The following is a 20018-nucleotide window of genomic DNA, read 5'->3' on the forward strand; positions in this document are numbered from 1 at the left end:
TTGATGACGTCGGATGGTAACTGAATCTGCGTTGCTGAAGCAACCGGCCGTCTGATATTTACGACTCATCCGCCGTAAAACAACAAAATCCTTACCTGGAAAGTAAGTGTAACAATATAGGATAATATATGCTGACACACCGTGTTTTATTGGCAGAATAAGATATACTGACATGCATTGTACACAGCTTCATGCCATTGTTCTAACACTATTTTTGTGCATTGCAAGTACACCAAGTAATTTTTATGAATCGCGTAATCCGTTTACACCCGTGTGAGTAATTTTAAGAATGTAACCATACAAGCATGTGTCTAATAACAAACACGTGCTGTTCGTTATTTCATATCCCCAGACATGATTGGGCTGTATCATGCCTGGTCTCCAGGAGACGCGTAGCCTACTCCCTGTTTTGGCGGGGGAAGGACTTGACCTGACCCTACACTCAAACTGAAATCATTCAAACACCAGAGTCTATTCGAGATGCATTTCCATCAACTGAAGGTATTCAGGCTATACTAGGTCACTTTATGGAAATGGAGCCCATTCCTTCTGGATGCTAGACTTGATTGTGCGATTCAACAGAGTTTCTGGACTAGACTAGACTGGACTGGTATCTGGAACTGGAAGATGACGGCTGTTACTCCAGTTCGCGTGCCGAATCCGGAGTCCGAACACTCCGGACTGCTGAAATTAATGTCCGCCGCATTCTATGCCCTTTGCTCGTTCCTGATCATTATTGTGAATAAAACAATCCTGACGAACTACAGGTGAGATGCGCCGTAGCAGGGCAAAATGGGTGAATCGCTCAACTTCCGCGTTCTCTATGCACTGTAACAGGTGTTTTTTCATCAGTCAGGAATAGAGCTCCGTTTCAGGTAATGTAAAAATAACAAATAAAAAAAGCGGTACCATGAAGGTCACATTCTGATTGCAAGTGTGATTCGCAAAATAACTTCGAAAAGCCAATCCGATTAGGCTAACTGTATTTCCGCATTTGGCTTATATTCAATAGCATTTTTCACAATTGGCAATAGGGTATTGAACTTAATCACAAAACTAATATTCTCCCGTAGCCTCCAAGAAGACATACTAGTGGAAAATGCGATGCATCCTTCTTGTCACCGTGACTATTATGGCAGGAACTGTAGTGCGGACTTAACTAAATCATAAAGATTAGACTTTAATTTGCCACCCCACCCAGTTGTGACATGATAGATGTTTACGTTGAACACTCGTGCCGGCTGTCGATGTCGTCTCTGTCACATCACATATTAATGTGGCATCGATCCCAACATATCATCTTGTGGTTCTGATGCGGCAGGCTCCATTTTAATGTACTTGACTGAATTCCACGGTATAGTAGCCTGGCCGTTAATAATGTATATGCGTCAATTGTTTTTTTGCTGTTATTCATGTTATCCATTTATTTTCGCCTGATGATAAGGTAATTGTGGGTATTTATGCTTCTTAACAGTCCTATGTGGTTTTATCGCTAGGTTTCCTTCATACATGTTCCTCGGAATTGGTCAGGTGAGTTGTATTCAATGTACACGTGCACTCAGTGAGCACCTTATTAGGTAAACCTGTACACCAGATTGTTAATGCAAATATTTAATCAGCCAATCACGTGGCAGCAACTAAATGCATAAAAGCATGCAGATGTGCTCAAGAGGTTCAGCTGTTTTCAGACCAAATGTCAGAATGGGGAAGAAATGTGATCGAAGTGACTTTGACCGTGGATTAATTGTTGGTGCCAGACGGGGTGGACTGAGTATCTCGTAAACTGCTGATCTCCTGGGATTGTCACACACGATAGTTTCTGGAGTTTGCTGAGAATGGTGCAAAAAACAAAAGACATTCAGTGAGCAGCAGGTCCGCAGACAGAAACCCGTTGTTAATGAGAGAGGTCAGAGGAGAAGGGCCAGACTGGTCAAAGCTGACAGTAACTCAAATGACCACACCTAACAACAGTGGCATTAGCATCTCTGAACACACAACGCGTCAAACCACAAAGTAAAGGGTCTGCATTTATATAGCGCCTTTATCCAAAGCTCTGTACAATTGATGCTTGTCATTCACCCATTCACACACACACTCGCACACCGACAGTGAGAGGCTACCATGCAAGGCACCAACTAGCTTGTCAGCTATTGGGGGTAGGTGTCATGCTCAGGGACACCTCGACACACCCAGGGCTAAATGGCTAATAAAATGCTCACCGAATGAATATGTCTTTCAATAATAATAATTATAATAATAATAATAATGTTGTGTTACCCTTCACACAATTGCACAGACCTCATACAAGCTGTCTGCTCTTCTTCCAGATGGCTGCCACCATTATTATTCTCTATACCGCTAAAATGAGCAAAGCAGTTCACTTCCCTGACTTCAATAGTAGTATACTTTACAAGGTAAGTATGTGTGGGTGCGTGCACCCATCATGCACACGCGTGATCATTCGCACCTTTGATTTGCTTATGAACGCTGAAAGATGTGCATGTTTTTACTGTAATATTTTGGGCCTTTTTTTTTCCCCCCAAACAGATCTTCCCACTCCCTCTTCTCTATGTTGGGAATCATATCACAGGGCTGGCGAGCACCAAAAAGCTGAGGTACTGTAAGCTGGATCCCTGCTGCTGCACACCCCACACTCAGGAGGGACGTGTTCACGTCCAACACGCTTTATCTGTTTTTGCTTTTGTGACATTCAACACATTTTTGTGTCAGAGTTACTGCTTTTGCGTTTGTAAATATTGCATTTGGGCTTCTCCTGCGTGTCTTGCCATGTTATCTTCACGGGCAGCACATTGTGTTCCAGGAAGCAGGAAGTGTGCTGTACAATGCTTGGTACACAGTGCGGTCCAAAAGTCTGAGACCACATCTGGGACTTATTTTTTCATGTAATTGTGGAAATTTACAAACGGTTTTAGGATTTTGAAAATGTAAAAATAAATTTAAGTTTCTTCAAAACAAGAACTACTTGAAGACCACAGAAGAGCAAGGAGTGCTGCACAATCCACAATCACCTGACCTCAACCCCATTGAACATTTATGGGGCGCTTGAAGGCTGACAAAAGCCAAGCATTCAGTAACATCACAAGATGCTCTTTGGAACATTGTCAAATAATGCTGTGATAAGATGAATAATCAGGTTTCGCACAAATATGTGGAGTACATGCCAGCTTGAGTGCACGTTGGTAGTAAAGTAAAAGGCGGACATACCAAATACTAAGAAATTCTGAAATTAATCATTTTTTAAAGATTCAACTTTTCACTCAAATTGCTATGGTGATAATATAAAAAGTTTGCATTAAATTAGAAAAGAATGCAAAATAGAAGCATTTTCACTAGTGGTCTCAGACTTCTGGACCCCACTGTATATTATTTATTATGTATAAAAAAAGGGAGACTTTATGACACAGACTGTTCAAACCATAATGAGACATGGAGGTGTATTTCAAAATCACACGTAAGTTGTGTTATTCTGCACCACCTGCAAAAGCTGTTCAAAATCTGACAGCCCTCTCGCCCTGCTTCTCCCCAGCTTGCCCATGTTCACGGTTTTGAGGAAATTCACGATCATCCTGACCCTGATTCTGGAGTCCAGGATCCTGAGGTACTCGGGGTTCTGGGTTCGTTAAGTCGTTACGGACGCGTGGCAGAGCTCGCCGATTGTCATTTTTGGGCTTTCTGGTTCTGTCGTTCCAGGAAGACCTTTCCGACTCGCATTGTCTGCAGCGTTTGTGCCATAGTGTTCGGAGCGCTGGTGGCTGCCAGGTACATTCCCGCATTAGTTCTTGCTGTTGATGTCGTCTAGCCGTAATGCATTGTAATAGCTATGTACCATTATCCAGTTTGTGAGTCTGAAGGGGAGAAAATTGGCAGTAAATTTGCACTGTTCTTAACAAGCACACTTATTAACAAGCCCAGGAATGGGTTTGTATAGGTGCAGATTACCTGCCCTGCTTTTCTGTCCTGCTTTTCTGGTTTTTGTAGTTTCCTTGTACCTATGTAAATCTAGAACTGTTCCCAGCTTAGTCTGTATCACCGTCACTCATTCCTGAACATTTGTCCTTTCACATCGTAAGTTGCTCTAGAAGAGAACGCCTGCTAAATGCATGTAACCTAATCCACAATGCCCTGACACGTGTCAGTGTTTGGCTGTGGTGAAATGAGCTCATTAATCTCTCTTCTCTTCTCCAGCTCAGATTTGGCTTTCGACTTTGAGGGCTATTTCTTCGTCTTGCTCAACGACCTGTTCACGGCCACCAGCGGCGTTTACACCAAGAAGAAACTCGGGAGTGAGGTAAAGCTGGTCCCATACCGATCGTAGAACTGGTCCCATACCAATCGTAGAACTGGTCCCATAGCAGTTGTAGAACTGGTCCCATAGCAATGATAGAACTGGTATCACAGCAATGGTAGAACTAGTCGAAGGGCGGCCTGTAGCGTAGTGGTTAAGGTAAATGACTGGGATCCGCAAGGTCGGTGGTTCGAATCCCGGTGTAGCCACAATAAGATCCGCACAGCCGTTGGGCCCTTGAGCAAGGCCCTTAACCCTACATTGCCCCAGGGGGAGAACTGGTCCCATAGCAATGATAGAACTGGTCTCATAGCATTGGTAGAACTGAACCCATAGTAACGGTAGGACTAGTCTTATAGCAATCGTAGAACTAGTGTCAGCAATGGTAGAACTAGTCTCATAGCAATGGTAGCACTAGTCTCAGAGCAAAGGTAGCACTGGTCCCATAGCAATGGTAGCACTAGTCTTATAGCAAAGGTAGAACTGGTCCCATAGCAACGGTAGAACTGGTCCCATACCAATGAGAGAGCCACCCTGCTGAGAAAAACAGTTCAGGCTATGTTTTGAAACAGCTAGTACCTTGACCAGTTCAGACCAGCTCAGACCAGCTCCATACTGAACATGGTTTGACCAGCTCAAGCTATGTTCTGGTAGCTGGTAATTTCAAGATGGCCATAGCTGGATTTTACACCGTCAACTCTGGCCTTCAAATCCAGCCCTGGTTTTCTTTTCTCCCAGGTAATTGTGTTACTGATGGGCCGTAAGACCATTCACACCTGTTTCCCAGGTAAAGAGAGGATGGAAAGCCAATTCTCAGCAACCAAGTAATGCCTGAGAAATAATTTAAGAACTGGGTAATAAGAGAAATCTGCGTACCCCGTGGTTCTCCAAGACCAGGGCTGGAGACCTCTGCACTTGGGGGCTGCTACCAGTATTACCTTTGGCCATGACTCTTCATGAATATCCATGAGATGGATCAAGCACAAATAATAATCATTTAATAATATATTTCAGGTTTGTTTGTTGAGAGGCTGAAGTTTCCATTTAAGAACTTGGAGTTGATCGCCTGGTTGTGCTGCAGAATCTTTGTGTTGAGGCTCCATGATTTTGAGTCATGTCCTGTCAGTGGTTTGTATCTAATCATAGCGCTTTGTTACGGAGAGTAGTCTTTTCATTTGGACTCAAGTCAATGATTGAAAGGAAATTTAAATCGCAGGCGTGTCGTTCATGAACTCCAGTCGATATTGAATTCATTAACGCCAATCATTGTCTTTGTCGGTCATCGATTGGCCTCCGATTGGCCAATCGCGGTTTCAGCCTGTCGGTCAGAATAGCTAGTTCACACGAACTGCAGCTGTGCTTGAGCATCTGTGTGAAAGTGAATTGTGTTGTTTGTCTGTATTTTTTGGAAGACTCTGGGGAAGTATGGCCTGATGTTCTATAACGCCTGCACCATCATAATCCCCACCCTCCTGCTGAGCGCTGGCACGGACGATTTAGAGAAGGTAAGGAAGTTTCTGTGGGAGAGAATGGATATGTTTCAGCTCCTGGAGAGGCGGTAATTATGACTATTATAATCATGGTAATAATGTTTGTTTATGTGATGATGATGGCGGTGATATTAATGATGGTGCTGATAATGACAGTGATGTGAATTATGGCAAATGGTGATAATGAGAAAAGATAGTGGTGCGTTTGCATGCATCTTGTGTATGTTTGCATGTTGTATACATTTATGTGTTGCACATGTTTGGGCATGTTATATTGTGAATGTTTATGTGTTGTGTACGTTTGCCTGTTGCAGATGTTTCTGTATTGTGTATGTTTGTATGTTGCAGATGTTCATGTGTTGTGTACGTTTGTATGTTGCATTTGTTTGTGTTGTGTACGTTTGTATGTTGCAGATGTTCATGTGTTGTGTACGTTTGTATGTTGCAGATGTTCATGTGTTGTGTACGTTTGTATGTTGCATTTGTTTGTGTTGTGTACGTTTGTATGTTGCAGATGTTCTTGTGTTGTGTACGTTTGTATGTTGCAGATGTTCATGTGTTGTGTACGTTTGTATGTTGCATTTGTTTGTGTTGTGTACGTTTGTATGTTGCAGATGTTCTTGTGTTGTGTACGTTTGTATGTTGCATTTGTTTGTGTTTTATACGTTTGCCTGTTGCAGATGATTATGAGTTGTGTACGTTTGCCTGTTGCAGATGTTTATGTATTGTGTACATTTGTATGTTGCAGATGTTCATGTGTTGTGTATGTTTGTATGTTGCAGATGTTCATGTGTTGTGTATGTTTGTATGTTGCAGATGTTCATGTGTTGTGTATGTTTGTATGTTGCAGATGTTCATGTGTTGTGTACGTTTGTATGTTGCATTTGTTAATGTGTTGCATATGTTTTGCTGTTCTGTGCTGGCAGGCTGTTACCTTTGAGGAATGGACGACATACTCCTTCATTTTCTACTTCCTGCTGTCCTGTGTCATGGGGTGAGGAGAATATTCTGGCTAAGGGTTTAAGTAAGCCAGACCTGTTCAATCAGTAGGATAAGATCTCCTTGTGGTTGTGAGGTATGTAAAGGGTGTGACTTGATCACCTGTGAATGTCGGGTAACAATGGAATCTATTGAAATGGTTTCACAACGCCTCTACCTATGGAATGCAAGTTAATGTATAAATGTACTCCACCCAGTTTCCCATAGCAATAGATTACTGCAGGCTTTTAGTGAGGTAGAAATACAGTTACTATAGCACTTCACTGTTCACTTCACTGTTCTGAAAGAGTGAACCATCTAGTGAAACTCCCAAGGGATCTCAACTTTGTCCATTTTACCAAAACTTGCTAAGAAATGTAAAAAACAACACTGAGCACTGAAAGTGTGTGGAGGTGTGTGTGTGTGTGTGTGTGACAATCTTCTCTTTTTACATTTTTAAACATTGTGTACACCCATTCCTGAGATACAACACCAAAGCCGGTCCACTGGACCTCAGTGCCACATCGATCCGCGCAGTGGTAAAAATAAAAGACGTATGAAAGTGTGCTTGCTGTGCGATTCCCACACGCGTGTGACTCGCCCGGGAGGGAGCCGCGGCGCTTCCGGAATGTTCCGGTCGTTTGCCTCATGGAGAGAGGGAGCACCAACACCAACACAAAATAAATAATAAAAACTTTCCGGGCTAAAGTAATAGACTAACACAATAAACTACAATAAAAAAGGCCAAAGAAAGTAAAACCGAGCGATAGCTTTTCAGCTGGCTGGCCGCCCGGAGCTGGGGTGAAAGATAACAGGATGCACCCTGGGTAAAGGCTTCCTCTGCTTCCTCTTTCAGGTTCATTCTGATGTACTCCATCATCCTGTGCAGCCATTACAACTCCGCTCTCACCACCTCCATCGTAGGAGCTACCAAGGTCTGCTCTTCATCTTCATCTTCATCCATTGTCTAACCTGCTCATTCCTGATCAGGGGCTGGGGCCTGTCCCAGCATGCATTGGGGCGAGAGGCTGGAATACACTCTGGACAGGCTGCCAATCTGTACATCCATTCACTCACACCTAAAAAAAAAACAAGAAAGTCATCTAAGACGCTCTGGATAAGAGCATAATGCTAAATGCCCACAATGTAATGAGTTACATGCCCAGTTCCCTAGTTATGTACTCCCTACCATGTACTCCCTGTCGCTGGTGATAGTCAGAAGTCATACACACACAAACACACACACACATACACACACACTGAAACAGCGTTTATTCAGGATGAGAAGCTGCCTTTCGCTCTCTGTCATCATGCAGTAACTTTCATTTCTGTATGTTCCTCAGAATGTGGCGGTGGCCTATATTGGCATGTTCGTGGGCGGAGACTACATGTTCTCCTGGTTGAACTTCGTAGGGTTAAACATCTGGTAAGTCTGGGCTGTTCTGTTCTGGGTTTACCCTTGCAACTTTAGTTGATGAATCTGGTAGAACAGCATATTTCAAGTCTTTGTTTGTCATATCCAGTAGAATAGTGTATTTTAAGACTTGGTTTGATGTTTCTGGTAGTGTATTTCAAGACTTTGATGTTCCTGGTAGAATAGTGTATTTTAAGACTTTGATAGATGTTTCTGGTAGAATAGTGTATTTTAAGATTTTGTTTGATGTCTCTGGTAGAATGGTGTATTTTGAGACTTCGATTGATGTTCCTGGTAGAATAGTGTATCTTAAGATGTGTTTGATGTATTCAGCATGTCAGGTGGGCTGGTGTATTCCTATCTGACGTTCCGAAGCAGCATAGTCCAGGACAGCGATGCAGGTAAAACACAGGAGCAGAAACACAGCCTGGAGGACCTGAAGGACCTGAAGGATCACCATGCAGAAAGAGGCCAGGCAGGCTTGTGACACCTGTGTGCAACAGCGCCCCCTGTCTGCAAAGGACAGCATTACATTTCAGCTTTTTTCTCTCTGTTCTCATGGGCTCTGGAAGCCTTCAGAAAACAGTAGAGGTTGTTAATTGTGAAATTGTACATTTTTATATGGTTTTGTGTCTGTGTGGATTGGAGGGGTATCAAAACATGTTTTTAGTAAGGATACATGCTTACCAGAGGTTGAAATTTATTATTTTTTTAAAGAAATGTTTTTAGGAAATGTATTTTATTTTTGTTTGTTTTTTTACAAGTTGTCAATGTTGAATGGATGGGAAAAACACCAAGAAACCTGTCAGCACTGGCTGCTGCTTGTACTCAATCTGTGTGTGCAATTCGTTTGAAGACATTTCATTTTTTTAATACTTGAGAAGTAGAATGATTCTGCGATAAATAATGTCATAATTATGGAAAACTTGCCTTTTTTAAAACTAATATTTTTACATTATTGGCATTTGGCAGACGCTCTTATCCAGAGTGACGTACAGTTGATTAGACTAAGCAGCAGACAATCCTCCCCTGGAGCAATGTAGGGTTAAGGGCCTTGCTCAAGGGCCCAACGGCTGTGCGGATCTTATTGTGGCTACACAGGGATTAGAACCACCGACCTTGTGTGTCCCAGTCATTTACCTTAACCACTACGCTACAGGCCGCCCTATATAATATTTCAGTTCTAAAAGGCAAAATAAGCGGAGAACAGGGTTTCTGCCTCCACTAAATGACGTGGCATGCTACTAACTCCAGTGACCACTCGCTGTATGAAAAAATCGTTTCCAACGTCTGCGGAATTTAACTTTCGGTCACTTGCATTTCTGCCACCACCTTATCTGGGTCTAAAGCCGGCAAAGTGAAATGGAGAGAGGGTGATACTGAACTGAGGGCAGCAAGGCTCTTGTACTCAGTAAAAGAAACATCACACAGCAGCCATGATTGAGAACTGCGTTTTATTGGAAAATGAGTACCAGCACTATGGACTGCCTGTAAAAACCCTGCTTTAATGTGAGCCCTACAAAGCATACAAGAGAAGCTCTTTTCAAAATGAAAGGAAAAATATATTTTGGGTCAATAAAAGGTCATGACAAGTACCAACAAACCAAAATGTTTTAACATTTGTTTTTGAGCGGTGTATAAATAAAAAATTCTTTAAAATTCTGTAAAAAATATATTTCACATAGCTAAAACTGTGGAAGTCCAAATTCTGTGGTTTCATCTTATTTGGCGTGTAACGATTGAGTTTTCCAGTTTTTAATTTCAATTAAATATTTGGAAAAACTAATTTGAATACAATATACCACAGCTAAATGGGTCACAAAAAACAAAGAATGTTTTTAAAACTAGGATAACAGATCTGAAGTATCAGTGCTCTAAGCGTTCTTATAGAAACTAATACAGAACAGAGGGGAATTGCCGACTGCAAGCAGGGCCTTGCACTCGGCAAAAACAAGCAGTAGCTTAATGAGTCAGCCCAGAGATCAGCCGTTCCTCTGCAGAAGCTTTCGGCGTTTCGACCACTTAGTGTTGCAAACATCAAACCGCAAAAAAAAAAAAAAATTAAAACGAAATCAAATCCCCTGCCATGTTGACTTTGCAAGCCTAATCTACGTCAGAGAAAGTGAGATCTCCTGGGGTTTTTTTTTGACGTAAAAACATAAGTAGTCCTGTCAAGACGTCAGTTGCTCTAAAACAGAAGGTCTCTGTTAAGGGGGGGGATCAGTTCCAGGTCATCAGCTCTTCCTCAAACTGATGATGTCACACAACGGATGGAATGTTTACAAACATTCTGCAGAACAGTATTAGAAGGCTCCTAATTGGCCAATAAAAGATAATGTTTTTCAACCAATTCGGGGGGTGATGGGGTTCAGTGTGAACACTGTGAACCCCCAAACTCTAAACCAGTGCCTCATTTCATTGCTCCACTTTTGCCATTAAACAAGGTCTCTTGAATAAGTTAATGGAAGCAAAAAAAATGAGGGGGGTAAATGTATTCTTGAATTAATAAGCAGAACGAGAATGTTATAAACTCTGACTGGTGATAAAATAAGGTGCTCTGGAACATAAAACCTGATTTTAAAAAATATTTCCACCCTCCAAAGGAGTTACAAACCACTATGACACTACATTAAAATACACAAAACATTATTATTTTTGTATTAACAAATTAGTTTGAAAGGTCATAAATTAACATGCAGAATGTGCTATTTACAGGTATTGGGCAGGTCTACAGCAATCAGGGTGTCAGATGTTACCGTGACTGAATGCAGTATAATTTAAGTGCTGACTTAAGTTTGCTCGAGCGGACTCAAGCACGGTAAGGTAGACACCGAGGGTTGCTCAGTCTGGGGTCGGGCGGAGGCAGTAGTCGGCTTGTTCGTAACAAAATCTACAGAAGCCCAAGGGGACAGCAAAGTACTTAAGTTTAGAGTAGACTTAGATTAGGCTTGCACGAGCCACGTCGTCTCTCGCCAGTCTTAAAACGTCTCCTGCCACTCTTATATACACACACACACCCTGTAATCACGCTCCTCCCCTGAGCCAGGACCTCCTCCACACACACTCTCACACACACTCACACACACACGCACGGTTACAGACTGTATATATACTCCACTCATTTAAACTCGTTACCAAATGAAAAAAAAAAGAAAAAGAAAAAAAAAAAGTGCAAAAATCAACACATACAACACTTTTAAAACGAAGGCCCCTTTCCTCTTTCCAGGACAAGAAACAACATTCTTCATATGATGAAAAAGATCTACATTCATAGCAGCCTAATAACAATAAAATAAAAAAAACAATGTAAGTGAATGATAAGGTGCTTTAGCTTGTGCCCCCCCCCTCTCTCCCGGTGTGGGGGGCGGTTTTGGGACGGGGCGCGGGCGGGTTTTAGGACAGGTTGTTGGCGAGCTCGATGAGAGCCAGGGCGCCGTGGAGACGCTCCCTCTGCTCCTGGAGCCTCCGCCTGGCCCCGCCCTTCTCCTCCTCCGGCTCCTCCCCCTCCTCCTCGTCCGATTGGCAGAACTCCAGGGGGTCTTGCTGCTCCTGGTCCTCGGCCCCGCCCTTCCCCGGGCCCTTCCCTTTGGGAGGGGGGCAGCGCTCCTCCCTGGTCTGCCAGTACCTGGGGAGGCGGGAGGGGGCACATCAGGCCCAGTTACAACTCCACACACGAACCGTGTCCACAAGGGTGTGGGTTCCAGTCCCTAACGGTGGTGACTGGTGGGTAGGGGTAAGAGGGGGGTGGTGATTGGTGGGTAGGGGTAAAGGGGGGGGTGGTTAACGGTGGGTAGGGGTAAGAGGGGGGTGGTGATTGGTGGGTAGGGGTAAGAGGGGGGTGGTGATTGGTGGGTAGGGGTAAAGGTAAGGGTGGTGATTGGTGGGTAGGGGTAAGGGTAAGGGTGGTGATTGGTGGGTAGGGGTAAGAGGGGGGTGGTGATTGGTGGGTAAGGGTAAGGGTGGTGATTGGTGGGTAGGGGTAAGAGGAGGGTGGTTATTGGTGGGTAGGGGTAAGAGGGGGGTGGTGATTGGTGGGTAGGGGTAAGAGGGTGGTGGTGATTGGTGGGTAGGGGTAAGGGTAAGGGTGGTGATTGGTGGGTAGGGGTAAGAGGGGGGTGGTGATTGGTGGGTAGGGGTAAGGGTAAGGGTGGTGATTGGTGGGTAAGGGTAAGGGTGGTGATTGGTGGGTAGGGGTGAGAGGGGGGTGGTGATTGGTGGGTAGGGGTAAGAGGGGGGTGGTGATTGGTGGGTAGGGGTAAGAGGGGGGTGGTGATTGGTGGGTAGGGGTAAGAGGGGGGTGGTGATTGGTGGGTAGGGGTAAGAGGGGGGTAGTGATTGGTGGATAGAGGTAAGAGGGGTGGGACTCACTTGGCCAGCCACTCCGCCACAGCCTTGTTGTCAGCGGCCTGGGACTTCCCGGGGCCGCCCTCCGGGTCCTCCCTCTTCAGACGGGCGTAGGGGTGCTTGGCACAGTGCCGATTGGCGTGGGTGAACCGGCTCCCGCAGGCTATCAGGGACGGGGGGGGAGAGAAACCCCACCAATCAGACCATGCCGAGAAAATACCACGACATGAAGCCCTCTGGAGAGCTCCAGACACGTCTATAAAACAGTGGCCTGTTCCGGTACCTTTTTCGGAGCAGACGAAGGGCTTCTCCCCAGTGTGCAGCCGCTGGTGGGTCTTCAACTGCCCGCTCTGGACGAAGGCTTTCCCGCAGTCTGGGTAGTCGCAGAGATAAGGTCTCTCTCCTACAGAACCACAGAGTTAGCGCTGTGTCAGAGAGGAGGTCTCTCTCCTACAGAAGCACAGAGTTAGCGCTGTGTCAGAGAGGAGGTCTCTCTCCTACAGAAGCACAGAGTTAGCGCTGTGTCAGAGAGGAGGTCTCTCTCCTACAGAACCACAGAGTTAGCGCTGTGTCAGAGAGGAGGTCTCTCTCCTACAGAACCACAGAGTTAGCGCTGTGTCAGAGAGGAGGTCTCTCTCCTACAGAACCAGAGTTAGCGCTGTCAGAGATAAGGTCTCTCTCCTACAGAACCACAGTTAGCGCTGTGTCAGAAATAAGGCCTCTCCTACAGAACCAGAGTTAGCGCTGTGTCAGAATTAAGGCCTCTCTCCTACAGAACCACAGAGTTAGCGCTGTCAGAAATAGGGCCTCTGTCCTGCAGAACCACAGAGTTAGCGCTGTGTCAGAAATAGGGCCTCTGTCCTGCAGAACCACAGAGTTAGCGCTGTGTCAGAAATAGGGCCTCTGTCCTGCAGAACCACAGAGTTAGCGCTGTGTTGCAGGGGAGGTCACCTGTACATGTGAATGACATTACCTGTGTGTCTGCAGCTGAGGTTGTCTGTATGTGTGTGGGTGACATTACATTACCTCTGTGCAAACAGGTGAGGTTACCTGTGTATTAGGGCTGCACGATATATCCTATATTCATGTCGCAATGTAAACATGCAAGATAAACACATCACAAAAGACTGAGTGAAAGAGTGATGACCAGTATTTCTTCAAACTGATCTTCTGTTAAACTGATTGGATGTTCATGTGCAAATTTTTATTTTATTTTTTTAATATATTCAGTGGCCATTGGCTATTCATTGTCTGGAGTCCATGTTAGCAGTGTACCTAAAGCAGAAAGACTGTGCACACCTCAATATTTGTTCATTTATCGCAGGTCATATTGTCAATATTACATTATGCCATATTTTCCTCATATCATGCAGCTCTCCTGTATATGTACAAGTGGGTGAGTGAGATTACCTGTATGTGTGATTAGGTGAGTGATGTTACTGAGTAATGTTAACCTTACCTGCTTGCACAAAAGTAGTATCATACAGACATACAGTTACCTGTATATATGCGAGTCAGTCATTGAGATTACCTGTATGCAAGCAGATGAATTCACCTGCATGCATCTGCATGAGTGAGAGATCACCTGTGTGTATGTAATTACCTATGTGTGTGTGTGTGTGTGTGTGTGTGTGTGTGTGTGTGTGTGTGTGTGAGATTACCTGTGTGTGTGCGCTTATGGGCCTGTAGAGATTTCTCCCGGGGGAAAACCCGGTTGCAGATGTTACAGCGGATTCGGCTGGAGGAATTCTCGCCCTCGTTGATCAGGGCGCGAACGGTGTCTGCGCGCGGGCGGCCGCGGCGCATCCCATCCTGAAAACGACCGGCACAGACATGCCCCGAATCAGACACACCCCCTATACCAAATACACCCCGGAGGGGGCGACACTTTAAGCAGACACACCCCCATCTTCTCGGAACAATGTACAATAGGTTTAAAACGACATATAAATAACAAATATCAATTTCAGTGTTGTGATCATAAATATCTGCAGTTGCCGGATCACTTTTAAACCATGAATCAACAATTAAGTTAACTTATATTTGCCAAATTTGTCTCTTTTCAAACATTCTCCTTAGCAACAATAAACACAAAATACTGAAATCATTTTGCGAGCCCCTCCATGTTTTTCCACAACCACAGTAATGTACAAGAACGTCACAAGGGAAAACTAATGTGTGTAACTCAGTGTAGCCATGATTTCGAAGTCCCAAACGTTCCATCCTCCCCAAATGATTTCGCCATTATAGGTCGGGCAGCCAACAGAACAATTACGGTGTGGCGCTCCTATTTTTTAAGGACATAACGAATGGGAGTTTTGCTCTCCGGATTTGGTCACGTTTCTTTTTGCTGGGGATTGGATCGCTGGTGCTTATGCCGCGTGACCCGTTATGGTCAGAACGCAGTTGTTTCTTCTAGAATGAAAAAAATATACTTTTTGGCGCGCACGGCTGACGTCACACGCACAACCAGCTGCTGCTACAGTAGGAAGTGGAGGTTTAAAATCCATCATGTCTCACCGGGAGCGCGGGCATTTTCTCTCTCATTACCATTCGCTAATCAGCGCGTTAAAACATTGTCGCATTGGCACCCGTACACACGACTGATGCAAGGAAACACAAAACCCAAGTCTCATCTTCTGAAACAAACCATAAAGTAACGTTCAGGGCAACATGAATAAAATACCAGACGGTCCGCTAGCAATGTGGCTACATAGCCATAACAGGAAATATGATATAACTTTTTATCAACATAAGGCAATCACTTGTGCAAAAGGAAAGCAAGTACCTTAAATCTCAAAATGATTGTTCTTATAATGATGTATGTCTGCCAAGCCACCGCTCAGAACTCCAAGCAACTATTATACGACTAACATTAGCTATCTAGCTAGCTAGGTCGAAATTGGACGTATGAATGAGAAACAATGTGCAAACGTAATTAATTAAAAATTAACATTACACAGATAATAGTTTTCACATAACAGTATCAAGGGATTGTAATAAACGTTATCCAACCCACTAAGTTAACATAAAACCCAAAAGCTAAGTTAGCTAATAAAGCTAGCAAGTGGACATGAATTTGATTGTGACGTAGGCTAGCCCATATTTAATGTCCCAACTCAAGTACATTACAGTTGACCTGTAGTCAGGTGTAAAACTCATAAGTTAGCCTTTCATTTTCTTAATGTATTGATGTTAGCATTAGGATTGAGCTCCTACCTTCATGTGATCAGGGATTGCAGCAAGGTCCCCTTCTCTGCCCGTGTTGCTGCCGGTCGGGGAGGCGGCTCCGTTCACCGATCCGGGACTGAGGGTGACATTGTGCGCGTTCTCGCCCCATCTCCACGGATAGACCATGAAGTCGCTGAACCCAGGACTGGTGGGCATCACAGACTCCGCCACCCTGGGCTTAATCGGGGTCGTCTTGATAACGGACACCAAGACTCGCTTGGGAGAATCATTGCAAAAGATCACTTGCTGAGGCTTGTTTTCCCCCATCGCTGACACAAAAAGAAACCGAGTCGTGGAGGGGAAAAAAATCCAATACCTAGCAAAAATCTGGCTGCTGGCAAATTAGTTAGCCAATTGGCTAGCCAAGTACAGTAGCCCACTATCAATCGCCAAGTTTTTAGCTCGCAACCTAGCTCCCAAAATGTATAGATGTATATATCCTGTGACCGAAAATGGGAAAGTCCAAATAAGTACGAAATTATTAACTAATCGGGTGTAAAAATTCGCATTTCCAGAGATGGGAAATTGAAAGTATCCACAATTCTTGCAAAAATATGAAGTAACAATTCATATGGTCTCAGCTTCCTCTCCGACCTCTCTGATCAGACAGTGGACGGAGTGCGCCAAGCCCCCTAGAAGTTTTTCCCGCGTTACAATTCGCGCCTGGGCGTTTCACTGACGAATCAGTTACAAAGATGTTAAAGTACGCGTACGTCATACGTAGGAAATAACCTATCGAAAGAGCCAAACCACAAGGTAAACTTGGACCAAAGACACACAGTAACCAATGATCACAATCTACCTTATTCTCTATCATCCGATTGGTGAGTAGTCTCCAGCCAATGAATTTCGAATACTTGAACGCGCGCCCCTCTCGATTGACTGTCGGAGAAGCCAATCGCTGCAACGCGTATGAATAAAGGAAGTGTTTTAGAGAGATGTAACCAATGAACAACTTATTTTTGTTCTGGCTACGATTGTGCTTTCACCGATCAAAGCATCTCCCGCGCACACTGTAACGTCTATTTATATTATTTGGGTAAATTTAAAGGGAAAAGGGGCGGTCCGTTACGTAATCAAACCGTCCAAACCAAGTGATACTGAAACAAAGATTGCATTCATTTAAAACATATTCAGAAATATTAGTCACACAAATGAAAAAAAAAAAAAATGAGTGACTCGAAATATTAGTCACACAAATGAAAAAAACCGCGCCTAAAATCCTTCAAATAAAATGACTACAAAACGATTTACAGTGTTTCACTGGTCGTATAACTTAGTTTCGTTTTTTCTTCTGAAACGTGGAGCAAATATTTCCATATGGATTCACAAATCAACTCGTCACATGGACACAAAATGACATATAGGCCGTTGGAGTGCGAGTATACGTTACAATTGTAGCCTACTTCACTTTAACGTTAACTTGTGTATTAATGTCAATGGCCTTGAATGATGACATGTGCGTGGATAAAGAATTTTCTATTTGCTTGAGCAGAAATGGCCAAGAGGCACCAGCACTTGAGATCATGCAGCAGCGTTATGCTGGGTGATCGTGACATTTCGCAAAAGGGTGGTGCCACCACGGTCTCTGGATCAGGACCACAGCCACTCCATCTCAGACTTCCTCTCCCTTCCGTTACTGACGCGCAGTTCCTTCGGCTGCAATCCGCATAGCAACCTTTATAAACAAAACGGAAAACAGAAAACCCCTAAAATGGCCGGAGCTGGCATTTTGCGTGCTTAAAGGGAAATTATCGTCATCCTTTATTTTCATCGTTCAGGACTCGTACAATAAGCTACACAGTCGAGCAAAATGGCACAATGGTGGACTACTTTAAAAATATACGAATGAATTCCACGAATAAAAATTTTCCTAGTGTGAATGAAGGGTGAATTTACTTTGTATTGTGACAATAGTCGGTTTTTCTTTTACAATCGCTTTGACACTAAATTCAGAACCTTGAGGTCATTTTTCAAAACTATAGACATAGAACTCAAAACGGATAATCAAAATGCATCATTTTTCAAAACTCTAAACACTTTTTCAATTGCTTGGATACAATATACATAAACCAAAGATTATTTGTTCACTGAACCAAATCACTTAACACAACACAACTTAACATTCAAAGTATTACCATTTCAAAATGAAATACACACATTACATTTGAAAATACTGTCTTTTCATTCACTTCAATGCATTTAACTACCAATGTATCCAATTACTCAAATGATAAGTAACTGTAACATTACTCCCAAAGCATAGTTTTATGGAAACAGATTCATTGTAAAAATTTATTTTTTTGGATCATGAGTGTTTTAAGATGCATAAGTCAATTGACACCAATTACTTTGGAACAGGATCAATTTTACCATATCAAGATTTCTTCAAAAATAGGAATGCACAATGTATGTTTTGAATAGGTGAACAGGCTGTGTTACAAGTGCTTACCGTTTTTGAGTGTTGTGCCTGAGGTTTTCCAAATTGAACACAAACTTGTGAGATTAGCGTCAAACTGAAAAACAGTAATATTCTGCCACAAAACCACAACTTGTGTTTCACAAGATAATACTTTATATCTGTAGGATGACTGAAAATGGCAAATATTGTTGTGCACAGACTATAACACAGCCTATAACATTTGCATTATTGTCCTTTCTGACAAAGCATACATTATACATTTTTAAAAATTCAACCCATTTGTAATTGTTGATAGGTATCTGGAAAACAATAATTACAACGTTATAAAAGCTAGCTATAAGAGTTAGCCACTGTACAGTGCATTCTGTAAGTATTTGGACAGTGACTGTATTTGTTATGGTCTATATCCTGGTAAATAACAGAAGACTACTGTAGTGGATAACAGAAGGATACTTCCAATTGCGAAGAAAAAACATTTCTGTTGAACAGCTCAATAACACTCTCCAGGTATCAGTATTCTGTGTATGAATGGGTCTGTGAAAGATTACCATGGAGACCACACCACCTGAACACCATCAGATGGTTCACTGTAAAATGCAAACCACCACACGACTGCAAGAACAGAGCAGGCAGGTTAGAGTTGGCTAAAAGCACATAACAAACGCTGGAGTCGGAGTTCTGGGGAAATCCCAGAACAGGTCACCCAGTACGGAATTAGATACCCTTCAATTAAAGTAAACAGTCACTTAGACTTCATATTCATTGGTTCATTTCCAATCCAAAGTGCTGGAGTACAGTAACTGTCCAAATACTTACTGCACTGTGTACATACACGCTAAGAAGAGATGTGTGCTGAGGGACAACACACGTTGTGTTGATTGAGATGTAGATTTTGACAGGAAATGTGTAAGCCATTTGTTTGAATGTGCTCAATGACGGTGATAGGGCAAAACAAATATGTTATAAGTTTCATCCACTCAAAGTACACATTAAATGCAAATGCACAAGAATTACTTGCATCAGGGCGACATTGGCTCAATGTGACACACAAGTGTCTTACAAACAGACAGAAGGACATTGCCTGGATGACTGCCCATAGGTGTCTCCCCACCAGGACTTATATGTATCATCGGCACTTGGCCCTCACTGATAACTGCCCACACGGATGCACTCAGAACACATACACCAGCTGTTCTGGGAGTGCTCCTTGGCCAGGAGGGTCTGGGGCCTTGTTTGCTCCTCTGTCTCCCAAAGCAGGTTCCTGCCGAGGTCCTCCCTGACGGCTGAGGGCATCCTCTACGGTCCGCTGGGGGGATGCGAGTCAGATGAGCTCCAGCATCAGTAGAGGATCATCTACATCACCAAGCAGGTCCTGTGGCAGGCAACGAACATCAAGGTCTACCGAAAGACCTCCGCAGACCTGGTCACTCTCCGGAGGAGGATGCAAAACCTCCTCCAGGTCCTGTGGCAGGCGAGGAACATCAAGGTCCGAAAGACCTCCGCAGACCTGGTCACTCTCCTCCAGGACGGCTTTATTGTGGACATGCACAGAAACAAAAACCTGGCTAGAGAGAAGTGGGGGGTGGATCATTGGAAGGAATTATCATATAGTACACTCCCCCACCCAAGGGACACAGAAGCCTCTCGGGACAGCAAACCTGAGCAAAATGGACTTTATCTTCTTTACTATATGCCCTTTTGGGATTTCTTAATCCACCTTCTGTTCCTTTGTATTTTGTATTGATTTTGTTAAGTTTTGTAAAGTTCAGTTTTTCTTATTTTGTAATAATTTGTGACAACACTTTCTCTTGAAGTTTTTTATTTATATGATAT

The 20018-nt window shown here is 43.5% G+C and overlaps 2 protein-coding genes across 4 annotated transcripts; one reads left to right on the forward strand and one right to left on the reverse strand.

Annotated features, from left to right (window-relative positions):
• Window positions 1-86: 86 nt before the first annotated feature.
• slc35d2 (solute carrier family 35 member D2) lies at window positions 87-9894 on the forward strand. 3 transcript variants are annotated; one of them, XR_009710019.1, is made up of 12 exons: window positions 87-102; window positions 353-767; window positions 1497-1530; window positions 2328-2414; window positions 2548-2615; window positions 3548-3619; window positions 3712-3780; window positions 4207-4309; window positions 5719-5811; window positions 6723-6790; window positions 7631-8200; window positions 8522-8587. XR_009710019.1 is itself a non-coding variant. In XM_061260705.1 (12 exons), exons 2-12 carry the CDS (start codon window positions 628-630, stop codon window positions 8202-8204), a joined length of 900 nt encoding a protein of 299 aa, XP_061116689.1. In that variant the 5' UTR covers window positions 87-102; window positions 353-627. The 3 variants fall into 3 exon arrangements, 2 of the variants coding, with proteins under 2 accessions (XP_061116689.1, XP_061116687.1); XM_061260705.1 differs by lacking the exon at window positions 8522-8587 and having other exon boundaries at window positions 7631-7709; window positions 8118-8204; XM_061260703.1 differs by lacking the exon at window positions 87-102 and having other exon boundaries at window positions 339-767; window positions 7631-7709; window positions 8118-8200; window positions 8522-9894.
• Window positions 9624-16365, reverse strand: znf367 (zinc finger protein 367). The gene is made up of 5 exons (XM_061260708.1): window positions 15752-16365; window positions 14194-14344; window positions 12816-12935; window positions 12557-12695; window positions 9624-11813 (listed from the first exon to the last, which is right to left on the reverse strand). The coding sequence occupies exons 1-5, from the start codon at window positions 16028-16030 to the stop codon at window positions 11582-11584; spliced, it is 921 nt and encodes a 306-aa protein (XP_061116692.1). The 5' UTR covers window positions 16031-16365; the 3' UTR covers window positions 9624-11581.
• Window positions 16366-20018: the final 3653 nt, after the last annotated feature.

Source organism: Conger conger, chromosome 11 (assembly GCF_963514075.1).
Source record: "Conger conger chromosome 11, fConCon1.1, whole genome shotgun sequence".
In the NCBI taxonomy this organism is placed as follows: Eukaryota; Metazoa; Chordata; class Actinopteri; order Anguilliformes; family Congridae; genus Conger; species Conger conger.

Coding starts and splice junctions, on each gene's coding strand:
- slc35d2 (XM_061260703.1), top strand. CDS start 628: ATGACGGCTGTTACTCCAGTTCGCGTGCCGAATCCGGAGTCCGAACAC. Junction 3,620..3,711: donor CTGGAGTCCAGGATCCTGAG/GTACTCGGGGTT, acceptor CTGTCGTTCCAG/GAAGACCTTTCCGACTCGCA. Junction 4,310..5,718: donor AGAAGAAACTCGGGAGTGAG/GTAAAGCTGGTC, acceptor ATTTTTTGGAAG/ACTCTGGGGAAGTATGGCCT.
- znf367 (XM_061260708.1), bottom strand. CDS start 16,030: ATGGGGGAAAACAAGCCTCAGCAAGTGATCTTTTGCAATGATTCTCCC. Junction 14,345..15,751: donor CAATCCCTGATCACATGAAG/GTAGGAGCTCAA, acceptor GGTCGTTTTCAG/GATGGGATGCGCCGCGGCCG. Junction 11,814..12,556: donor GTGGCGGAGTGGCTGGCCAA/GTGAGTCCCACC, acceptor CCGCCTCCCCAG/GTACTGGCAGACCAGGGAGG.